Source organism: Pteropus vampyrus, unplaced genomic scaffold (assembly GCF_000151845.1).
Source record: "Pteropus vampyrus isolate Shadow unplaced genomic scaffold, Pvam_2.0 Scaffold76, whole genome shotgun sequence".
Classification (NCBI taxonomy): domain Eukaryota; kingdom Metazoa; phylum Chordata; class Mammalia; order Chiroptera; family Pteropodidae; genus Pteropus; species Pteropus vampyrus.
In genome coordinates this window covers 1450092-1473280 of record NW_011888857.1, presented here as the reverse complement: position 1 = coordinate 1473280, position 23189 = coordinate 1450092, and the positions used below count along the sequence as shown (strand labels likewise).

At 33.6% G+C, this 23189-nt stretch overlaps 1 protein-coding gene across 2 annotated transcripts in view; it reads right to left on the bottom strand.

Moving 5' to 3' along the window:
• The window catches only part of DCDC1 (doublecortin domain containing 1), a 277601-nt gene that overhangs the window by 91909 nt on the left and 162503 nt on the right, over positions 1-23189 (bottom strand). For both annotated transcript variants that reach the window (XM_023532053.1, XM_023532054.1), the window contains exons 9-10: positions 10478-10570; positions 2979-3149 (exon numbers count right to left, since the gene is read on the bottom strand). In XM_023532053.1, the coding sequence (XP_023387821.1) occupies positions 2979-3149; positions 10478-10570 (264 nt within the window). The remainder of the gene's footprint in view (positions 1-2978; positions 3150-10477; positions 10571-23189) is intronic.

The window sequence follows — 23189 nt, the reverse complement described above, 5'->3', positions numbered from 1 at the left end:
CTTGAGGCTGAGTAACTCCGGTCCACATGTGCCAATTTCTGACTATGCCCAATTTTGAGTTATGACAAGCCATCACTGAACATAAACTTTGGAAGAGATGCACAGTAGCACACCAGCATATAGTATTTCCACTAAACAGAAACGAAAGGCATAAATAACTTCGAGGAGCGTAAGTAGTAGTAAAATGTAATAAAATGATGAGGAAATAAAAAGCGTTTATTATCTTAGTTTTAATATAACCTATTTAATTGTAAGTTTATATAATTTAGTTTTTATTAATGACTTTATTTAATAAATGATTCACAAAATTCCTGAAAATTTAACAATAAGCCTTGTCAAGCTGGTAGAAGCCAACTTCACCATGCCAAGCCAATTAAATCAAAGTCTCTGGAGTTAGAGGCACTCATGTTTATAAAAGATCTCCAGATGACTCTTGTATGAAACTGCACAAACGCCTGAAGATGGGGCTGATGGCCAGGTTTCTTGCAATACTGGAAGAGGAATTTATTCTCTAAGAGAAATTAGATGTTGAAATAGAAAAACTGGGAAGAAAGGCAGGAAAAGCAAATGAGACAGTACTTACTGGAGAAAGCTTCATAAAGAAGAAAAAGGGAACTCAGAAAAGACTAGGGTGACCCACATCTTGGTTTGCCCAGGACTGACTGGTTTCCTGAATGTGGTGTTTTCAGTAATTAAATCAGAAAAGTCACAGGCATTCTACTGGAAGCACTGGATTTTTTACTTTGATTGATTTTTACTAATTTAAATTTAAATAACTATGTGTGGCTAGTGGCTACTGTATTGTACAGCATAATGAGCCTAAACAAATACAAGATGGTTTCTTTGCATATATAAATTTCCTCTTTTGTTCGCTGGTATGGAAAGAATTTGAAGCATGTTAAAAGGGGAACATATGAGAGGAACAATTCAGATTCTAAAGTTAAATATTTACTATTCACTGTTGGCGGGAGTGTAAAATGGTACAGCCAGTACGGAAAATGGCATGGAGGTTCCTCAAAAATTAAAAAGAGAACTGCCATATGACCCAGTAATTCTACTTCTGGGAATTTATCTGAAGAAAACAAAAACAATAATTCTAAAAGATATATGCACCCCTATGTTCATTGCAGCATTATTTATAACAGCCAAGATATGGAAGCAACCCAGGTGTCCACTGATAGGTGAATGTATAAAGAAGATGTGGAATATTATTCAGGAATAATAAAGAAGAAATCTTGCCATTTGCTTCAACATGGATGGACCTACAGAGTATTATGCTTAGTGAAATAAGTCAGACAAAGACAAACATCATATGCTTAAACTTACATGTGGAATCTAAGACAATCTAAAATAACAAAACGAACAAACAAAACAAAAGAGAAACAGACTTATAGATACAAAGAACAAACTGATGGTTGCTAGAGGGGGAGGGAGTGGGAGAATGGGTGAAAAGGTAAAGAGGAATGAGAGGTATAAACTTCCAGTTACAAAATAAATAAACCACATAGATGTAATATACATCACAAGAAATATAGTCAATGATATTGTAAGGTGTTACTTTGTTTGGTGACAGATGGTTGGTTACTAGACACTGTGGTGATCACATCATAAATGTAGAATCACATATATAAATGTAGAATCACTATGTGGTATACCTGAAACTAATATAAATTACATGTCAACTGCATTTTAATTTTAAAAATATCTGCTATCAAGCCCATGTGCTAATGTGAACAAATGGTAGAAATTATTAACAAACTTGCAAGGGAAAAAAAAAACCACTTCTATTTTTTCCAGGTCAGTAATATTTGCTGATACAAACGAGTGGGGATGAATGACATTAAGGTAACCACAATCCCTCACTTAGTTACTCTCTTGATCAATAGCAAGTACTTTGCGAAAGGGTGGAAAGCATCTGCAGCCAAATCAGAAATCTGGAAAAAAACAATGCAACTAGACTATAGAACCCTTGAACTTGATAACATCAATCACTTCCTTAGCCTTTAGCTGACTAGCACAGACTATGAGAAATAAACTATCATGTTTATCATGAAATTACATTTCCCAAAAGGTCAATTTTTACATTGTAATATTTTCATTCAAAATACAAACATGCGAATGTCATTAAAAGGAGGAAGTTATCACATTCAAATATAAATATAATCAAAAGGAAAGGAAGAGTTGGCTGAAATTTAGTAATGGTTCCATAGGTGGAATTCAATTTTAATAATTATAGTCTCTTAAAACATGGGATATGAAATTATAGAATGATATTAACTTTACAGACAACATGGATATACTCTATTATGATAAATGAAAGTATTTAAATTTCCTCAGCTTTCAGTACCTAAACCACCTTAGTCAGGTATGACTTTTTCTCTTCCAAAGATGCAATAGCAAAGAGTAGTCTAGGACATTTAACCATCAGGTCTTGACAAATAACCAATTCACCTTTATTCCCAGTACATTCTTAAGTATTGATTTTACCAAGTAAACTCAGACATATGTCACACTTATCCAATACAGATTCTTTTCCTTGGAAATGTAGTTTGAACATCAATCAGCCACCTGGCCTTTCACCTCTAATTCCTATTGCCACTGTCTATAAATTATTAAAGCTTGCCCATTTCTACAAATAAGTTGTTTTTTAAAGCTGAAATACATAGTGACTCCTGTGAAAAACACATTTCTTGGAAAAGTATGCAAATGTTCACATGATTAAATTTCTTCATTAAAATTACTTTCTGGATTGAAAACTAGTTAAAGTTTATAAAATTCACATTTCAAAGGCTTCTAGGTATTTTATTTTTAAAATACATTCCCCGAATGGTAATATTATCACTTGTAAGCCAAACTCCAGTTTGAGGAAGACAACATAAAAAGAAATTCAAGCTGAGTGGTATTGTTATAAGAGTCTTTAAATGGAGCAGTGTTTTGTCTCTGGCTGAACCCAATGTAAGTCCCAGAATGACACCCACCTTGAGCTGTAGGCCTCCTGGGATAAGAGTGTTTGCTGGAAGGCTTTTAATGTGTTGGTAGACATAAGAGGAGAATTGCTCCTGCTCAGCCTGTAATTGGGGGCCAAGTTTAGAGAGATGACCTCTGTTGCTTTTGATAGCTGTCTGCAATTCATCAATCAGCCTGCTCACCTGAAGGGGTTAAATTACAAGAGTTGTTAGCAAGAAGTAATTGTTGATGTCACACCTATTAGATTTTTGAGTACCTAGTTTGATGGGGGGAAAATGACTTCAATACAAGAATTTGAGTATAGCTCGATCTTCAAGTAAAAAGAACAGAAAAGATATATATTCCTTCATCAATGAATTTTTTATGGGAAAATTTATAACATTTGAACTTCAGTAATATATAATAGGAAGTCATTTACAATTACTGAATTAAAAATATCCTTGGGTATGAAAAAAAACACATCTGACAAGTTTGTAAAAGACTTTTAAACTGCTTAACAGAATAAAATCTCCCTAAGACTTTAAATAATCTAATAAATGTACCAAAAACATTTAATTTTATTAATGTACCTTCCTTTGTAGAATATTTTATTTTACCATTTGCATGTTTTAAGAAGTTGCAACATTTAAAATATGGAAATGATGAATAATCCAATATTAGTCAATGTTCTCAGCCTCATCTTTATCATTTAAAAAGTTTAATGTTTATATTAATTTCATTAATGTTTGTGGGTCTTTTAAATAAATCAATCTGATATCTTCCTTCCAAATATTCCAAAATATAATTTTCCAAATCTCTTAAATACAACATTCCAAAATATCCATATTTCAAAGACAATACTCTATTCTAGATAATATTTTTAATATAGATCAATTTCTGAATAATGCACTGAATTTTTCCAGAAACAGCAAAGACTTAGTAACATGTACCCCTTATTTTTAAATGTTTAGATTTCTAATCAGCATATTTAAGAGATATGAACCTGACCTATGGATTATAAATAATAATTATTAATAAGACATGCTGAGGATTCATAAGTAGTAATTTAATGTTTCAATCCATATAGTTTGCAAATTAAACATCCTTTGACTCTTCACTGTGTTATGTAAACTTACATCCTCTTTAATAGATTAGATTCTTACATAAAACACTGGTCTATCTATGGTTGTGACCAAAAAAGATGAAAAGCAAAAATTCACTTTATCCTTGTCTCTTTAAAGTAATCAAATTCAACTCATTCAGAATTATGAATGACCCCAAATACAGCATGGACTTTTTAAAATCTTGGGTTAAATCTGGCTCTCTTATTTACTGACTGAGAGACTTTGAACAGGTAAAAAAAAACCCTTCATCCATAAATGAAAAATAATATTGGCCTTATCATATAAAAATTAAATGCGCTAAAAGAATGGACAATGTCTAACCTATAATAGATGCCTCATGCGCATGTTATATAATTATTATTTTCATGTTTAAGTGTTTTTTTTGCATATCAAGCTTTAATTGTTTTCCTTGGTCTCTTTTTCTATCCCAACACCTATTTCACGTGAAGCAGATAAAAATTCGAAACTATTTTCTACATGGGTTCTCTCCCTCACTTTGATGTCTAGGTAGTTGGAGATTTTATATTAGATAATTCATATATAATATTATATGTTACTTCAACTATATTTAACTTTTCCCAAGAACTTTAGAAGTATTATATACATATAAACAAGCTAATTTAAATGATTCCTATTTTTCTTTGGGCTCCCATCTCTCTCTTATTTGTCCCTATGTGATCAATCATCTACTCTCTTTAAACAATCCTTTCCTCTAAATAAAGAGTTGACAAACATTTTCTCTATTAGGACCAGATAATAAATATCTTCAGCCTTATGGGCCATAAGGTCTCCATCAAAACTATTTGAACCTGCAGTTGTACTTTGAAAGTAGGCACAGATAATATGTAAACGAATGGGCAGGGTGTGTGTTCCAATAAACCTTTATTTAGAAAAACAAGTGATGGGCTAGATTTGGCCCTGGACTATAGCTTTCTAAATACATGTATTTCCTCACCTTCGTGTCTTTTCTTATCAATAATACTCTGGTCCAAGCCCTCATCTCCTCATCCCTACCTCATACTTGGATTATCAAAACACCTATTGAGTAATATCCCTGTCCATGGCCTCTCCCCTTCTAGTGCATCCTGCCACCTCAACTGAATTAATCTACTTCTAGTAGCATATTGAATCCTGCAGTTGTTCCCCCAGATTCTTCCGCTTGGTATTCAGTATTCAGTATCTTTTCTCACTTTTTGAAATAAATTTCTATGCTTTCCATAGTACTGTCAAACTTTTAAGAAAGTTGTAACATTTAAAATATGGAAATGATAGGTGATCCAATACTAGTTAATGTTCTCAGCCTCGTCTTCATCATACTACCTTCTAGCAGTATTATCCTTAAAAATGGTGGATGATAGTATTTACTATTCTAAAACTAGAGACCAAAACTGGCCAGTTGACTTGCTCTTATAGTTATGTGGAAAAATTAAAATCCAAGAATCAAAGGCCTTAACTACAAAGAGTCTATTTTTGTGAAGTACTGATCCTCTCTGAACCTATCCCCAGCATCATATAATTCAAGAAGACATAATTTTATATAGTCTTTAAAGTATACTAAGTATCATGCAATGTATCTTGCTAGTCAATAATACTGCTCTTTTAAATTTTAGGTACTATACCTTGTGCTATAGCAAGCCACCAGAGAGAGAGGGACAGAGAGAAAGAGAGAGAGAGAGCAGGAGAGAGATTTCAGGCTTTGATCTGAGAGCACTTTTATACATGACTGGTTTTACTGTCACAATTCATAGCCTTTCACTGATAGGGGATTTCATGTGACATCAGAAATCAACCAACCATACAATCGATGATATCATTTGCATCCTAAGGACTATTGGTTAAAGCCTTAAAAGTTTCATTTCCTATGAATTCTTCATTACTTCAAAATATTTCTCTATCATTTTGGCGATTTTCATTGACCACATGATTTACTTGTTAATGTATGAGAAACATAATTATACCAATTGTCACCTGGGTTTTTAAGAATAACTTAAAATGACCAAATAAGATGTTCTAGCAAAAATTAACATATCTTAAACATAGGAGAAAATATATGATGAATCCTATCACTGACATTTTGATAAAGTTCCATCCAATTTTACTAAAACTTTATGTTACTTTACATATTCATAAGGTCTTTTACCCTGAAAGTGCTACATTTTGTTCTCAGTTATTAAGATAACATGTTACCCTTAAAAATAATCCTATACATGAAATAACTCATATACCAAAATTGGGTAGGTAGTATAATACTCCTGAATTATTTTATATAATATGATTTTTTTTTTCAAATCACAGATGTTGCTAAAAGGGGGAAAATGTTCTTTAAAATTCTTCATCATGAATCTTTTCTTTCTGCAAATCCTTTCTCTCTCTCTCTCTCTCTACAAAGGCAATGTGAATAGCGGTAAAAGAAGACAAAACTTGACCTTTTGTGATCCCAGCATTAATGGGTCTGTTCATAATTCAATCTATGTGTGTGTGGGAGCATCCATGTGGAAACATAGAAGGCTGAGAGACATAAAGCCTTTCCCTTTAAACATTATCTGACCCTATCAGTCCCATTCACAAAAGAAGGCTTACGTATGCATATGTTGAAAAAATGCGCCATCTCATTGTGCAGCGGAAAGCCTACACATTCTACTCTTCATTCTCCGTGGAAATGCTGCACGGAAGTGACACTTGTACAGAATTTGGGAGAGTGACAAATGAGCAGAAGGTAACAAAAAAAAGTTGAGTATTCTGATCAGGAAACAAACCAAACTTGTGAAAGAATGCAAATGCACACCTGTCTATAAATATACACATAGGTTTTTGCATAACATGTAAGACAGTTTGATTATGTTTTATGATACCTTCATGCAACCCTTGAATTTAATTAAATTCTCAAGATGACTTAGAGTCAGGACAAAATATTCTGTTTATAATCATTCTAAAATATACACATATTGAAGCTATACATTCTGAAACATACATTCTGAATACTGTATTTTGACTACAATGAAAGACTCTTTGAGGAGCTCCTGATTTTTCTAATGGTGTGTTCAGCTGTCGGCCTGACTTCAATGTGGCCTTGAATCCATCTATGTACTATGTAAGGAGGACTCCAGAGCACTTTGTACTTAATTGTCACTTGAAATCAGCACAAAGGGCAGGAGCTTCTATGCTAGGGATGTCACCTTGGCAAGTAATATACAGGATGATCTTAAAGCCAGGTAGGTGCTTAAACCGAAAAACAAGAAACTTTCTCATTTATAACACAATTAGGAAGAACCAGAAAGGGTGCATGGAGATGATAACGGGTATTTCAAATTTCAGTTTAAGAAGTGAACAAAACCCAAAGTTGATGAATGAAGACTAGAAAAGACATGAGAACCTGTGAGCAGAGTTAAGCATCTCTTGATTTAGAAGCTGCCAGTTAACTATGAGGAAACTTAAAAGTTTGTACCACTTCTTATTTCTACAACTTTGACTACTCCCAACTTTTTAATAGTTTCCTAGACCCCTTCTGAGATGAGAATATTTTGGAAAGAGCTCTATCTTGTTTCTAGCCATAGGCCTCTTATGTATTGCCTTTACGCCTGTTCAAGAGTCCAGCATCCCCATTCACTCAAGGGAAAGAGGTAACTGAAAGTAGAGACATTTTAAATATTTTTATAAGTCACCTGGCAATAGGGCTATGTTGATGGTAACAAGGTAACATATGTCAACTATACCTTTTGAGCCAGCAAGACGAATGCGTCTCACAGACCTGTAACTACAGGAACATAATTGATCATGGGCCCCAGCTATTATGCTCTGAAATCCATCACCAGATTGGCACCAATGACTGAGGATACTAAGGCAAATCCATCTCGTGGAATCACAGGACTCCTATGATAAACAATTTTGGTTCAAGGATATATCATCAGCTTTGCTAAACCGTCTTCAGACTGCATAACAGTCTAAGATGCTTCCACCTGGTCTTCCCATCCTCTTTCCTTCACTCATGTTCAAGTGTGAATTTCAGTCTGACTTGCCTCTGCAGCTTCACTCAGAGCTCTCCCCATTTTCTCTTATGAGCATTTTTTCTGATAAAATTTGTATACATTCATTCCCATCTTGGTATTTACTTTTCAGACAACCTGGAATAACACACTCTTAAACCAATAATAATAAATTACATGCTGATTTCCAGTAGACCATTTCCAAAAAGCTTGATGTAGTTTAATATATGTCATGACCTCACAGTGATCTTATGATGCATAACTTATTATTATGACCAATTTTCATGTGGAAAAATCACATGAAATAAACCAGATTTTAAGATAAAACTAGAGGCAGCAATAATCTAAAACTAACTCTTAGATTTTGTGATGTTTAGATTGGGTTTTGAAATATCTATAAATATAGTACTTTTATTATAAAAAGTAAACTGTAGGCAAAAATAAATACTGAAATAATCCCCCCTTCCTAATTTTTTCTTTCACTTTACCATTACTGCTTCACATCTCTATATATGAATTAGGGCTAAAACTTGATGTCACTAACTTTTTCTAACCAAAGCACTAGAAATTACACAGCAATATTAATATTGTCACTTTCAAAGAAATGACGTAAAAATTATTCAGTATATTTACCAGTTACTACACACACACACACACACACACACACACACACACATGCACACACACGCACACACAAACATATTCCCTTTACTGTGCATTTGATTTTTGAAGCAAACAAAGGTGTTTGAAGCCATAGCTGATCGAGCAAATATGTAACCAAATAAGGCACTGTATGGGAAGGACACTGAAGTACAGAGGTAGACAGACATGGAGATGAGAAGAAAGAAGAAATACCAAATGTGCATAAATATTGTCGGATTTTCCAGAAAAGACAATTTTCATGTTCAGTGTTGCTGACAAGGTGGCATTAAAGGTGATATATTTACTATAAGGATTATTTTCCTGGGCCACTTCAAGTTTTCAGTTCCACTGAAATTGTAATTTTGCATAAAATATCGAAGAGCAAATCATTTACAATATTTAAAAGGAAAGAAATGTTTATTCATTCTTTTATTATTTTTATTTCATATTTCACCTCTAATAATTTGTATTATATGTAATTTTAATTATACTAGAAATATTGATTTGCATTTTTAAAATTTACCATATCAAGATACATGATAGAATCATTTTAAATTTACTATAAAAATGTAATAAAACTCTCCAACTGTGATAAAAAAAATTTCTTTCAAATGAAAAGGACAATGTATTTAAAATTTATAATTGACAATCTACTTTTTTAACTCATTAATATTAAGTAGAATGAGCCAGAACTATAACTTAAATCTGTACAATTGTTATATTTTACATCTTAATAATTTTTCGAGTTGAATTTTTCTTGTAAAATATTTTCTACTGAGATTACCAATCAATGTTTACAATATAGTCTTTAGTACTGGACATAGATAAGTCCCAAACATTAATGTAGTCTCTGATGTAAGACTTGAATTCACTCAGGAAAATTTGATGCAATTTACCTGTTCATTTATTGTAAAATACATAGTTAGTAGGAGAGATATAATCAACATAAGAAAACATTAAAACCCTAAAGCTTGGATAGATTTATTTGCCAAAATGTCAAAAGAGAATTATATGAAAGTTTAATTGTTAAATATTCACACTATCTTATTCTTTAAGTTGCTTGTAGGTTTTATTTGCTGACAGTGGTACATGGAAATTAGCAAATACGCATTCCTTTCTCGGAAAGATGAAATGTTTTTGCATTCCAGTAAACTGCAGGAAAATCATTTCCCCCTTTTGTCTAACACTAATTTTGTATTAAAATTTCATTTATGGAATATGCTGTCAACTTCACAGCATGAGCTTTGGAGCGAAGTCTTCCTTTAATAGTTCTTCATTACAATATTGCCTACAGAATCTTATGATTACCTCACTTAGGCTTGACATTTGTAAACTACAGTTTTTCTTTGATAAGAGATAACATTGTTAGCATGTCTAAAATTCAGAAGAATAATTCTATTCCTAGAAAGTCAGAAAATAAAAGCAAGATTTAGTATTTATTTAAAGTTCAACAAAATTTTACTATTTTTCCTATGTTAGTATGTGTTATCAATTTCAGATTCAAGTTGCATGTAATAATTTCCTAAATTAGGAAATTTATGAGAAAGTATTCATAAATATTTTTCAAAAAATTACAATATGGTTTATTCTTTCAGCTACATAATTATTTTTCAAGCTGCCTGAATCAATAAAATGATTTCCAGTTTTGACCAATTTTTTTCCATTATGTTGTTATCATGTAACTATAGTTGGTTCACTACCAGACCCAAGTAAAATTTGTCTTAAATTTAAAATTACTGTTAATTGTGCTTTTATAGTATAGTTTAAAAAGAAGTTTCTTACTTCCTCTTGTGCCTTATGGCGTTCCTTTGGGGTCATTGAAAGAATGATTTTTTCAGTAATTTTCTCTTTCTGTTCATCCACAACCAGGTTCAACTGGAAAATAAATAAATAAATAAATAAGTAAGCAAGCCCCTGATGACATCTAATTTATTGCAACAACTAATTTAGCAGAATTATGGAAGGTAATTTCAAATTAATTTGGCACATATTTACATGAAAATAAACTCCATTGAGATTAAGTTAAAAGTTCATTTATTATATTTAAAACACTCGACACTCTGATTTTTACTTCTACTTTTGTTGTTTTTAAATCTACTAAAATATGACGTTGGAAGGAGGCCCTAATTGTGGACATTTGACACTGATGAGCACTATTTGAAAGCATTTGCTCAAAATGAGCATAGCAACTTTTTTCTAAATTAGGCTGATATTTCCCATTAAAGTCTTTTATTGCCAACAGGAAATAAATTGGCTGCTGTTACATCAGGATAAGAATTCAAGGACATAAACTAAAAGCAAATGTCAGCTGAAACACTCTAGAGTGGTACAAAATGGTTTATCATATTTCATGACAAAGGATAATGTATCTTAAATACCTGAACAGTTACCGCTGACCTACTCCATTTACAAAGCCAGGGAAAGGTCTTCTACTACTGCCACTATCTCTTGTTATAAAAAGCTCAATGTGGCCCATTTTATATTTTTTATAAATAGTCCCCATGGAAACAAATGCTATTTTCAACAAAAGGAAAAAGCTAAACTCATACAATAATATTCACTCAACTGATTGGCATTAATACAAAGAAAATAGTCTGATACAGAACCCTCTGAATTGGAATCTTTAACAGTTCTTAAGCAACGAATTTGCCATGTTGTATCTCTTTAGTGAGGATTAAAAATGAATAATGACCACGTTTTTCACTTTGCTTTGTTCATATTGTTTTAAATAGGCTTTCTCAGGTGTATGTCTGACAAATTATGTTTGCATTAATATGAATCTTTAATCCATACCCTGTCTGAAGACCTACTCTTATTTTGGGGATAAAATGGGGGGTTGGGGTCAACAATATTGCCTCCTCAATCTAACTATGCATATATGCTACATGAATAATATCAAACTTGTGAATTGATATGTGATACAGCTCATCATATCAGAGATTTTGTTTGGGTAGAGGGGAAAGGTTCATTCTAATGACCAGCCTAAATAAGGAGTTGACAAACATTTATGTAAAATGGTCAGACAGCAAATATTTTAGGTTGTTGAAATTGCTGAACTCTGACTTTGTAGCATGAAATTGACATAAATGAATAAGTGTGGCTATGCTTCAATAAGACTTAAAAAACAAACAAACAAACAAGTGTCAGGCTGAATATGGATGGCAGGCACTGTTTCCCAGTCCCTGTCCTAAACTGAGAATTACTGAAAACAAGTAAAAAAGAAAAAAAATCATGTAATATATAACATGATGATTATAGTTAACAATGCTGTATGGTATATTTTAAAATTTCAAGAGAGTAGACCCTAAAAGTTCTCATCGCCAAGGAGAAAAGCATTTCTTGTTTTTTTTTCTGTATCTATCTATCTATCTATCTATCTATCTATCTATCTATCTATCTCTCTCTCTCTCTCTATATACATATATACATACATATATATACATATATATATATGAGATGATGAATGTTAACTAAACTTATTGTGGTTATCATTTCATAATATATAAAGGTCAAGTCATTAAGCTATACACCTCAAACTTACACAGTGCCATATGTCAATAATATCTCAATAAAACTGGGGGGAAATATCATGTGAGACTATTCTTAGGATCATTCTCTCCAAGGAATATATTTTCCTGTGCTTAAATACTATGAAAAAAATAAGACTTAAAAAACCTATAATATCATAAAACGTCAAATTTCAAACTTAACCTCCATACATGGAAGCCTATCTAAACTGTAGTATGACATACTATATCAAGTCCTCATGGTTATTTCTTTACTGGGGGATTCTTATCTTAGGAGGAGATGAGTATGTTGAAAAGTGACTGGGGAATATTCACCAAGTTCATCTAGTCTTTACGAAATTAATTTTCAAATGCAAAACATCCAGAGCAGATATTTTGTGAAGAGAAGCAAAACAAAACAAAAACAGAGCTACGAAACTCTTTGATCCTACAGCAGTAAGTCAGGTTCTAATGTGGTCTCCCAGAGCCGTGACATTTAGAACTCTTCCTAAGAACTTAAAAAACAGGAATTCTATATCTTCGAAAGCAGCACAATTGGAAAAAATCCCCTTCATTCTAATACTCAACTTCTAAAGAAGTACTGTACTAATCCACATCAGCTGAGGAAAAAACATATCGACATGAGTGAAAAGCATCATGTGCATAGTAACAAACAGAGAATCCACTAAGATACTGGAAATTAAAATTAATGGTCAACAAAGTATAAAGATACACACAGAGGGCCTTTTTCATAAACAGACCAGCCATTACAAAGAAGAGATATTTAACACAATTATTTAAATTATTGAAAGTAAAAAGTCAAATTCAGAGAGTGCATTTTCACCCTAAGGTATTAATAATATGAAATGCTAATAGCATCTCTCCCTTAACTCCCATGACATGAGTAGGATTCTTCTCTCCTGCCGCTTTGATGGAGAGTATCCTCTTTCTTCATTAAGACAAAACTAGATGCTTTTGATTTGCTGTTATTGTCTAAAATATATGAAAATTTTCTTTTGTCAATGAGTTTGAAATTTCTGAGGCTAACTTTTTGTGCATAAAAAGGGTATATGCTGTTGAGTTGGTTCCAACTCCTGGTGACTGTATGAAAGAGTGATAGCCACAATGTCCTGTCCTCAGGGTAGAAACTTCAAATTAACTTTAAATTAAAAATAAAAAAAACAAACAAAGAGGATAAATCTTGAGAGCATCATCCTAAGTAAAATAAGTCAGATAAAGAAAAATACCATTTAAAGTCTAATTATGTAAACATTTTAATATACAGTAAGATAAAATAAAATCTATTTTATATGAGAAAATAACTCTAAAGTAAACTCTAGAGTACAATCGTTAATATCTAAAAAAGGTACAGTAATAGAACAAGCTAGTTTGTCCTGTCTACCTAATTCATATTGGCATTCCATTTCAGTAACAAAGTACTTAAGTGCCAAAGAAGGAAGAGCCTATTAGTCACACTAACCTCTCAGTGTTCTAAATTATAGTTCTGTATTTCGTTTTTTCTGTATTCAAAATAGCTAATGATTCGAATGTGAAGTATATGATATATATTGTGTGTAAAGTCCTTAATAAATCAACATAACCCAACAAGAAAACTGCATCCTTCTATCAAAAATCTAAGTTTTTGACCAGTAAGTATTGATTTATTAATAAATTATTTGATTCATATTTTACATGCTGATCAATATAGGCAATACAGTTTAGCATAAAAAAAAAAAAACAGGACTATCAGCCTTCATATATATTGACAAGTTTCCCAATGGTTTGTTAATATACAAAAGACTGGGACAAATTACTTATTTATATATACAAAACATGGTTATAAAGGCCAGCTGCAGGTATTTTTTTTGGAAAGTGCATTTTAATAAGGTCCTATTCAGCTAGGGAACAAATGAGGAAGAAGTAGTTTGCACTACAGAGTTTAGCGCAAGAGCTTTCTCTTTTTCTAACCACGAAATCAATCATTTGTCCAGACTGTGGGAGTCAGAGTTAGTTACTGAAAAGAGCTCCGTATATAAACAAGTCAATAACTCATTGTGTGTTATTGTCGAGCTGAAGAAGTCGGCTTTCAAAAAGCTGCCCCTGCTTCTCTCAGAATGAATGTCACTGTATTCAGGGGCTGGGAGAGTCCTTTGTTTCCAGCCATTGCTGGCTGCCATTTATGTATGGGAACAGGAGGTGGCTGCTAGGAGTGTGGGGGAAGTCACTATTTGGTATCATGTATGTCCATGAAAAACTCTGAATTTTATCATCCTAACTAATTTGTGTCTGGAAATGCATTAATAAAATTGATAAAGAGTGACAATGTAAAAAAATATTTGGTAAAGGAATTAAATGATACTGAGTTTGTACCATTTTAAATTGGATCAGGATGATATTTCTGATTCCCTACCTGTCAACAAAGATGAAACCAAAAATATAGGCAATGGTTTGAAAAAGTTCAAATGTACAAAATCAAACTGGTGAACAGGTCATGTCAAATAAATGCTAAGGTTGATTCTTGGGACTCTCAAATAGGGTTTTCAAAGTTGTGTGTGTGTGTGTGTGTGTTTGAATTTGTCTAAGGAATGATTTTATGTGCTCAATACTTGTGATGAATTAAAGAAATTTGAACTATTGTTGACTCGAAAATTAATTTAAATATCCTTTAGAATTGAACTGAACCTAAAATTCATGAGATATGAATATTATAACAGTCTTATTTATTTTACCTGAAAATTTATTAAAAACTTAATATTCATTCGGAATCAAACTCAAGACTGTGAAGAAACACCAGACCAGGCTACAAGGATTATAATTAAGTTGGGCAAATAAAAAATACATGTGGATCTGTTTAATAAATAGTTTTCATGTGGGTTTGTGGGGGGAGGTGCTCTCAACTCTTTAAACAGCTTAGCTCTTAGCTCTTAATTAGCTCTTAGCTCTTAAAAAGTTAGGATTGTAGGCAAGGAGAGAGTTGGGAACTTAGAACTGAATCCAACTGATCCCATTTCCCCTCAAAATTTAGAAAACTATAGCATTAAATAATAAAACATGCTTCAATAGGCAAAAACTGCACTAGACATTCTTATAGGTACAAATAGGTTAATAGCAAAGTGTGATGCAGTTGAGGAGACAATATAAAACAATAGGAAGTGACAAACAATATATGGCATGAGGCAGATAACAATTAATTGTCAAATGGTGGTAAAAACAATATAACCTACAAGTATAAAGGACAAAAATATTATTTGGGGATGGAGTAGTTAGAGATGAAAAGGCATAAATGATGGGTAGTATCAAGCTAGGAAAAGGAGAAATGATAATATGGGACAATACAACAAATGAATATTAATTAATATTACTAATTAGTAATTAATTACATGATAAAATTTGTTCTAAATACAATCAGTAAAGTGACTTGACATAGCTTTGGGAAGAGGAGAAGACAAGCTGAGCCTGGAAGGATAAGCAGAGAGAAAGGTCATAGCTAGCTGAGCCAAGTGAGTCAGCCTGAGGCAATGGTCTGACAGGAAGGAATGTCTCATACTGGAGAGCAAGGGCTAGATGGTCAGTGTGACCCCATACCTAATCTATTTCTGAATTTAAATATAAGCTGGGGGTAATATGCAAAGTGCTAGTCCTATAATGCAGGCATAATTGAAGACTTAGTCTTAGCTTTGCCTTGGCTCAGCCCCATTCTCTTCAAGCTGTATACATTTAACTCAGTTTCAATCTTTGAGGTCCCTTAAGTAAATCCTGACCTAGACCCCATTTCCAACCAGGGTATCTCACTTAAGTTTATTCTATAAAAAAATTCAAGATTGCCACTTCTAGACTTGGGGAAGGTGCAGAATCCTTAATTCAAAACTAGCTGTGACTTCTGTTTCCGCTACAAATTAGTTCTGAGACCCTGGGCAATAGCGGTGGTTCATAAAGCCCAGGCCCTCGAAATCCAGGGATGCTTCTCCCATCCTTGCTAATTCTTTGAAGAAAGCAACTTTTATCGTAGCCTATAGCTTCTTGAGGACTGTTTAAGGGAGAATTTGTAAAACAAATTTTCATAATATTTGAAAACCAGCAAACAAAAATATCACAACCATTTTAAAATGGTAACATTTTAAAATAGTTATACTTTGTCTGAAAGGATGTAAAAGAGAATTCTCCATAATACTTCACCTTCAGTATATTTAACATTTAAAAAAACTTAAACTGCTTTAAAAATCTCTCTCCCTTCCTGTGTGTGCATATGTTTTTTTTTTAAAGTGGCACCGAGTTATTGTCCTGACTCAGTAGCTAGATTATAAGCTTTCTTAGACATTCTGCCACAACTGGGAATGACAAATGCCTTAAACTGAACTCAGCTTGACCTCTCAAACTGATTCTCTACTCCATTTCTTCCACTATCACATGCAATTTTGGAGAGACTGTAATACACTGGCCAAGGGGTGGGCCCCTAACCGCTTAAGACCAACCAGCCTTTCTTCTTAGAAATACAGAGTCATGAAGGGAACCACACAGAAACATATTCAGTTGGAGAGAATCTGTCCTATTAACAGCACCTTGAAGAGACTGTCCCTCAGATCCAGATGTTTGGACTTGTTATAGTTCTTTCTACAGCCCTGTCTTTGGTCTCTCCTTAAATTCCATGTACTATCACCTGCTATCTTATTAAATTTTATTTTTGCCTAAGTTAGTCTGAGACAGATCCCACTGATTGCAACCAATAAACCCTAACAGATATGTCACATATGTCCTTGTAATCAATTTTCCATTATGTTAGGAGATCTGAATGAGTCTCTATTCCTTGCAACTCAAGGTATTCAACACAAATGTCTTAATGTGCCATGTTTAAAGAAGTCTTTCAGATATTATAATGGGTAATGTAACAGCGGTAATGGTTTATAAATTCTTACCATGCTTTTCTTTTTGGTCTTTCCAAGTACAGGCTGCCCAAACTATCCCAAATGTACCTAGGACTTGCCACAATAATAAAATTTTATAATAAAATTATATAACAAAACAATATCCTTGCAAAAAAACTGTTAGCTTGAAAGATTTTGCCTCTCAAGAAAACGTTTTACTCCTCTCAGCATGTAAACAGCTAAACTTGAGTCAGCCCATAAATTTTCTCTTGTAAATTAGAAGTAATGACTCTGACTGACTTTGCTGGAATCAGGAATATGGAAGATAACAATGTAGAAATAAAATAAAAGCCTACTTCCTTCTGTCCTAGAGGAAATATAGGAAGAAGAGGGAGATAGGAAAGTAAAATAGCCAAAAGAGTTAAATCCTAAGTTTTTCTTCTATATGGTATGGCTTGGGGAGGGAGACAAGTATCAGATAAGTGAAAAAAGTCCTTGGGCAGAGGAGTCTTCTACTGCCCTCTCCTCAGTATGGATATAGGGAGGAAGCTGTCCTGTAGTAGCCTAGAACACAGCCGCATTGACAACAAGATGGTGTGATATGGGTAGAGGGAGGCCTAAGATTTAGCTTTCCTGAACTATCCTTGGTTTCTGTGTGTCTTAGGACATAGAAGTAGCTGAGTGTTGGGCTGTGAAGTTTGCCAAAGCTTATTGGCTTGGTAAGGGCAAAATGGCTCTACAGTGAGGAGCAGCACCACAGGCACTCAAGCCAGAGCCAAATAGGTGTCTCAATTAGACCTTGGAGGGGGATCTCTAATACCTGAGGAAGTTTAGGTTGGATCATGTAAGAAGCACGACTAGGAAAAGTGCCTGAGCTAAACGAGCTGGCTACAAGTTCACATACTGCAGGCCAGAAGAGCATCCAGAACCAGGTAAGCAAGGGACATCCTTCCATCAGCAGCAGCTACCATGCCAACATATACATTCAGATGGACCAACATGAGGCCAGGGATGGCCTTGAGGATATGAAAGCCGCACAACTCCTTCTTCCATATACTACCTGAAGGAAACCAACAGGGTGAGGAAAGTCTATATAAGAGATATAATGACCTAAAGTAACTATTTAAATGCTCAGATCAGACTAAGCTTTAAACTGAATTGGACATTCAGTTATTTTTCCACCAGGATTCAGTAGGCAAGAGCTCAGGACAAAAGTAATATTAGTGTCAGAAAATAATTGAGTCATTTACTTATTTGCACACAAATTGTGTACACACATGTGAGGATGTGTGTTGATAGAATGAGCCAAGGATAAAAGGATTTATAAGGAAAGAAAAAAATAAAACACAGTCAGACTGTACATCTTTCAGAGAAATTGATAAGCTGGCACCAACCAAGTCAAGTAAGCCAAATACAGGTACCAAAGACACCATTTTATGGATTTTCCAAAAACCTTGAGTTCAGCTGAGAAGCATTTGTGACAGGCTGTCTCTGTATTATGTCTCCTTACCCAACGGCATTAGTTAGATGAGTCCTGCAGTATTTCTTACACTAGAACATTTCATTACTTTAGGCAAAGTAATGAACCATATTTTCTCTCAACCACTAAAGTAGCTATGTGAATCAGAGAATTCCTTAAGAACATGTTAGAATTCTGGGGCTCAGAAAGGATAAGCCAGATAGGCCATTATCCATATAGAACAGGGTTTGAATGTGGGTTAGGCTGGGTGTGATGCACCCTACATCTCCGATAAGTCTATTTACAATTATTATTTTTTGCAGTGATGGGAAAACTGTCCCCATCAATCCTTTGTGGTTCTGTCCTTTGTGGCTCTGTCCCACTCTGGCTTTGTCCTTTCCTCATAGCCATATACTACTGCCCCTTTCTCCTCTCTTCCTTCAGTCTTTTATCTAGTATCTTTACTGATTGCCAATGCTGATATAAACAATTCACTGCACTGGTTCTGGTGATACAAATATCAGTTAGAACCTTTCGGACCTTCAGAAGGCTAAAGGTCCACTGAGAATTGCAGTTCAGCAGGCAACATTTCCATGATTGTCTTCCTTGTGCTTGTCCCTGAGATAAAGGGCCATATCTTATAATTCTCTTAAATTCACAATGAATCCAACCATAACAGGCAGGCAGCGGAATTCAACAAATACCTGTGGTGGATTAGTGATAGGTGAGAATTTTATTTTTGGAGTGATTTTATTTTTCATTACACAACTTTTTCCTAAACTATGTGTTGCGTGTTAGGTGATGGGGATTCTGTGGTCAAAAATTTTTCTTAAACTAAGTAAACCAGGTAAATGGGTTTCATTATAGTGTGGCTCCTCAGAGCCTTTCATATGCTAAAAGATATTGTTAATGACCATGAGAGCACCTCAGGGGCGTCCAGCCAGATATACCACTGGAAACTTGTCAAGAGACCAACAATTCTCAAACTAAGTTGAAGATGGTTCTCTAAGAGTTTATTTAAAAGTGAGTACAGAAGTACTCAGTATCCAAACACAAGGAGTACAACTCTGATCATCCATCGACATAGCTCAACTCTGCCTGCTATGCTTCCCTCAAATTAATCTATAATTCTCCCGTGTAATTTGTTTGAATCTTGAAAAAAATATTCTATAATACATCTAAAAAGTAATGACTAAATTTTTTTGAAAAAAATAATAAAACTAATATCTCTATAAATAAATAGTCTATAACATTAATACATACACATGCATGAATCTTGTAATTTAAAAAAAAGCAAGTTCTTTTTAATATTATTTTTGTTATCCATCAATATCAGTGACTTACTAATGCATTTTAAAAATCTGTTTTCCTTCCACATTTGCCCCAACATTATTGTCTTTCCCTCATTTCACCTAAATCCTTAAAAGATATAGTTCAAAAGACAAAAAATTTTCAAAGATGCAGAAAAGACAAAATACTATCATCACCTTTGCTTTTAAAATTGCTAACAGCCTACTAAATTTTTCTGAATGGGTAGTGTAAATTAATGTAGAACGATAGAAACTTCATGAGTTCTTATTTAATAACTGTATTAAACTATATTTACTATTTTTTTATCCTTTTACTGATGAAAAAATAATGTTTTGTTGTCTAAGGATATATTTACTGCTTCTGAAAAATGAACTGAGATGAAAGCAAAGACTGGGAGCAGTTAAGGGTGGAACTCTCATTGTCTGCTCTGTCACACTGCTTGGGACACTGCAAGGTGCATTGTAGTAGTCAATCCTCAAAAGAGCTTCAGGAAGTTGTGTAAATGATGCTTAAAGAGGTTCAGTAACTTGCTCGTGAACACAAAGCAAAGAAAACTGAAGAACTGGGATTCAAATCCAGGCATGTCTAACTCCAGCACCCATGATTTTTAATTATGTCTCGGATACATCAGAAAATATTTGAAAAATGGAGGAAATAGTAGATACATAGTAACAGACAAATGGGCAAACTTTTCCTTCATATTAAAAAATATGCTTCTGAAAGCCTGGAATTAAAAATCAAAATTCTATTAATATGAATTGATTTTTTGAAGACATTAATAAGAAAATAAATTGCTTTTGGAGACTTTAGTGGAATTTAGTTTTTAGTTTTGTACAAAAAAGAAACTGGATTAAGATACACTGACTATCAGCAATTACTAATGAAACATTAAAGTCACTTGGGTAATAATTCGTTACCTAATTTTTGATTCATCTCTGGAATTTTCAAAATTAGCACCTAATGTTATTTTCCCGTTCTGAAAATATCTATTAATGCATTCTAATACAATTAATACTATACTTAATAAGCACTTAAAGGCACTGTTAATGGTTCTATATTTAATGGTTTAGACCCCTTCCTATGCACATATATGTAAATATAAATACATGTAAAATATATGGATTTTATGTTTACAGAAATGGCATCACTGCCATAGTTTTGGGCATTTTGCTTTCTTTGCATGGTAATGCCTTAGAATGCCCCTTAAAAAACATCTTATCAGTACCTAGTACTTACAGGTATTAAATTTTCATTCAACAGGATTCAAAATTTGTGTCATGCTTCCTTTAAAGCTCTTCTTTAATAATAATGCAAGCTAAATTTGTGACATAAAAAGTTTGGGATAGGGAAAGAAGTACATTGCCTTTTAATTTTCATAGTCCCTCAGCTCTTCTGCTCTTGAGATCACATTACTTTTGCTCCCATTCTACTGAAGAGAACTTAGTTACATGACCACCTCCAACTGCAAGTCAGACTAGGAGAAAGAGTATAATTGTGTTTCAAAAAAAAGAAGAGAATGATTCTGTTGGCAGACTAGAAGTCTCCACCACACTGTTGCTGTACATAAGGTACACTTGAGAGTGAAATAATTAGGATGAGATAACAATATGAACTCTATGACTGCTTGGGGAAATTCTCTTCCCCAATTTCTCTGCTCAATAAAGTTTTCTCTAACCCCTCTTCAGGTTGCCTTTCCTGAGGCAGTTTGTCAGAGCAGTCTCTTCATAACTCTAACACATCAGCTCACACATTTCTTATGATTACTTTTTTATCATCTTTCCACTATACCAGGATGGACGCAAATTCTCTGCTCTGCACCCTTGACCATCCTCGAGGTTACTGATCTTTTTCTACTTCTATTCGATTTTGGTTGAGACATAACAATCATGCCCACTATGGAGCAATTGGTTCAGTCAGGACTAATCATAGAACAGCATATACTGATTTGTTCAGGAGTGACCAAAATTGGGACAAAAATCCTTTCATGAATTTTAATGTGTGATCACAGAGGAACACAATCCATACTCCATCCAATGGGTTAGGTGTTATTCATTTCTAGCATATTGTTGTCATATGGGAATACAGAACTAAATTTTGGATATTTTCTTAATGTTGGGTTAAAAACTTTTTAAATTTTCAACAGGCAAAACCATACATATCTGCATTTTGAATTTAGCCTGTTTTTAAGCTCTAATTTAAGGCAAAAATCTGATCATATCACTGTGACTCAAAAACTTCAGATAGATTAGAAGAATCAACATAATTAAATTACCTAAAACATTACCTAAAACATTCACAGATTTAATGCAATCCCGCCTCAAAATCCCAAGAGTGTGTCTTAAAGAAATAGAACAAAAAATCATCATACTTGTATGGAATCACAAAGACCCCAAATAGCTAAAGCAATCCTGAGGAAAAAGAACAAGGCCAGAGGCATCATTCTGCCTGATTTCAAATTATACTACAAAGTGACAATAATCAAAACAGCATGGTAGCAAAAAAGAAAAAGAAAAACAAACAGATAACAACAACAACAAAAAAAACAAAACACACACAGACTAATGGAATAGAATTGAGAATGAACTCCCATATATATGGGCAAACAATTTTTGACAAAGGAGCCAAAAACATACAATGGAGAAAAGAAAGCCTCTTTAATAAATGGTGCTGGGAAAATTGGAAAGCCACATGCAAAAGAATGAAACTAGACTGCTATCTGTTACCATACATCAAAATTATCTCTAAATGGATCAAAGACCTGAATATTAGATCTGAAACAATAAATTGCATAGAAGAAAATATAGGTATTAAATTCAAAGACCCTGAATTTAGAGAAGATTTCATGAATTTGACCTCAAAGGCAAGGGAAGCAAAAGCACAAATAAATGAATGAGACTATGTAAAACTAAAATGCTTCTGCACAGCAAAAGACACCAACAACAAGAAAAAGAGGCAACCATCCAAATGGCAGGAGATATTTGCAAATGATGCCTCTGATAAGGGCCTAATATCCAAAATATACAAAGAACTCATATAACACAACAATAAAAAAAAAAAATTAAAAACTGGGCAGAGGACCTGAACAGACATTTCTCCTAAGAAAACATACAAATAGCCAACGAACACATGAAAAGATGCTCAACTTCATTAGTGCTTTGGGAAATACAAATCAAAATCACAATGAGATACCACTGCACACCTGTTAGAATAGCTATCATCAACAGGAGAAGTAAAAACAAGTATTGGAGAGGTTGTGGAGAAAAAAGAACCCTCATATACTATTGGTGGGAATGTAAATTGGTATAACCACTACGGAAAACCATACAGAAGTTCCTCAAAAAAATTAAGAAGAGAAA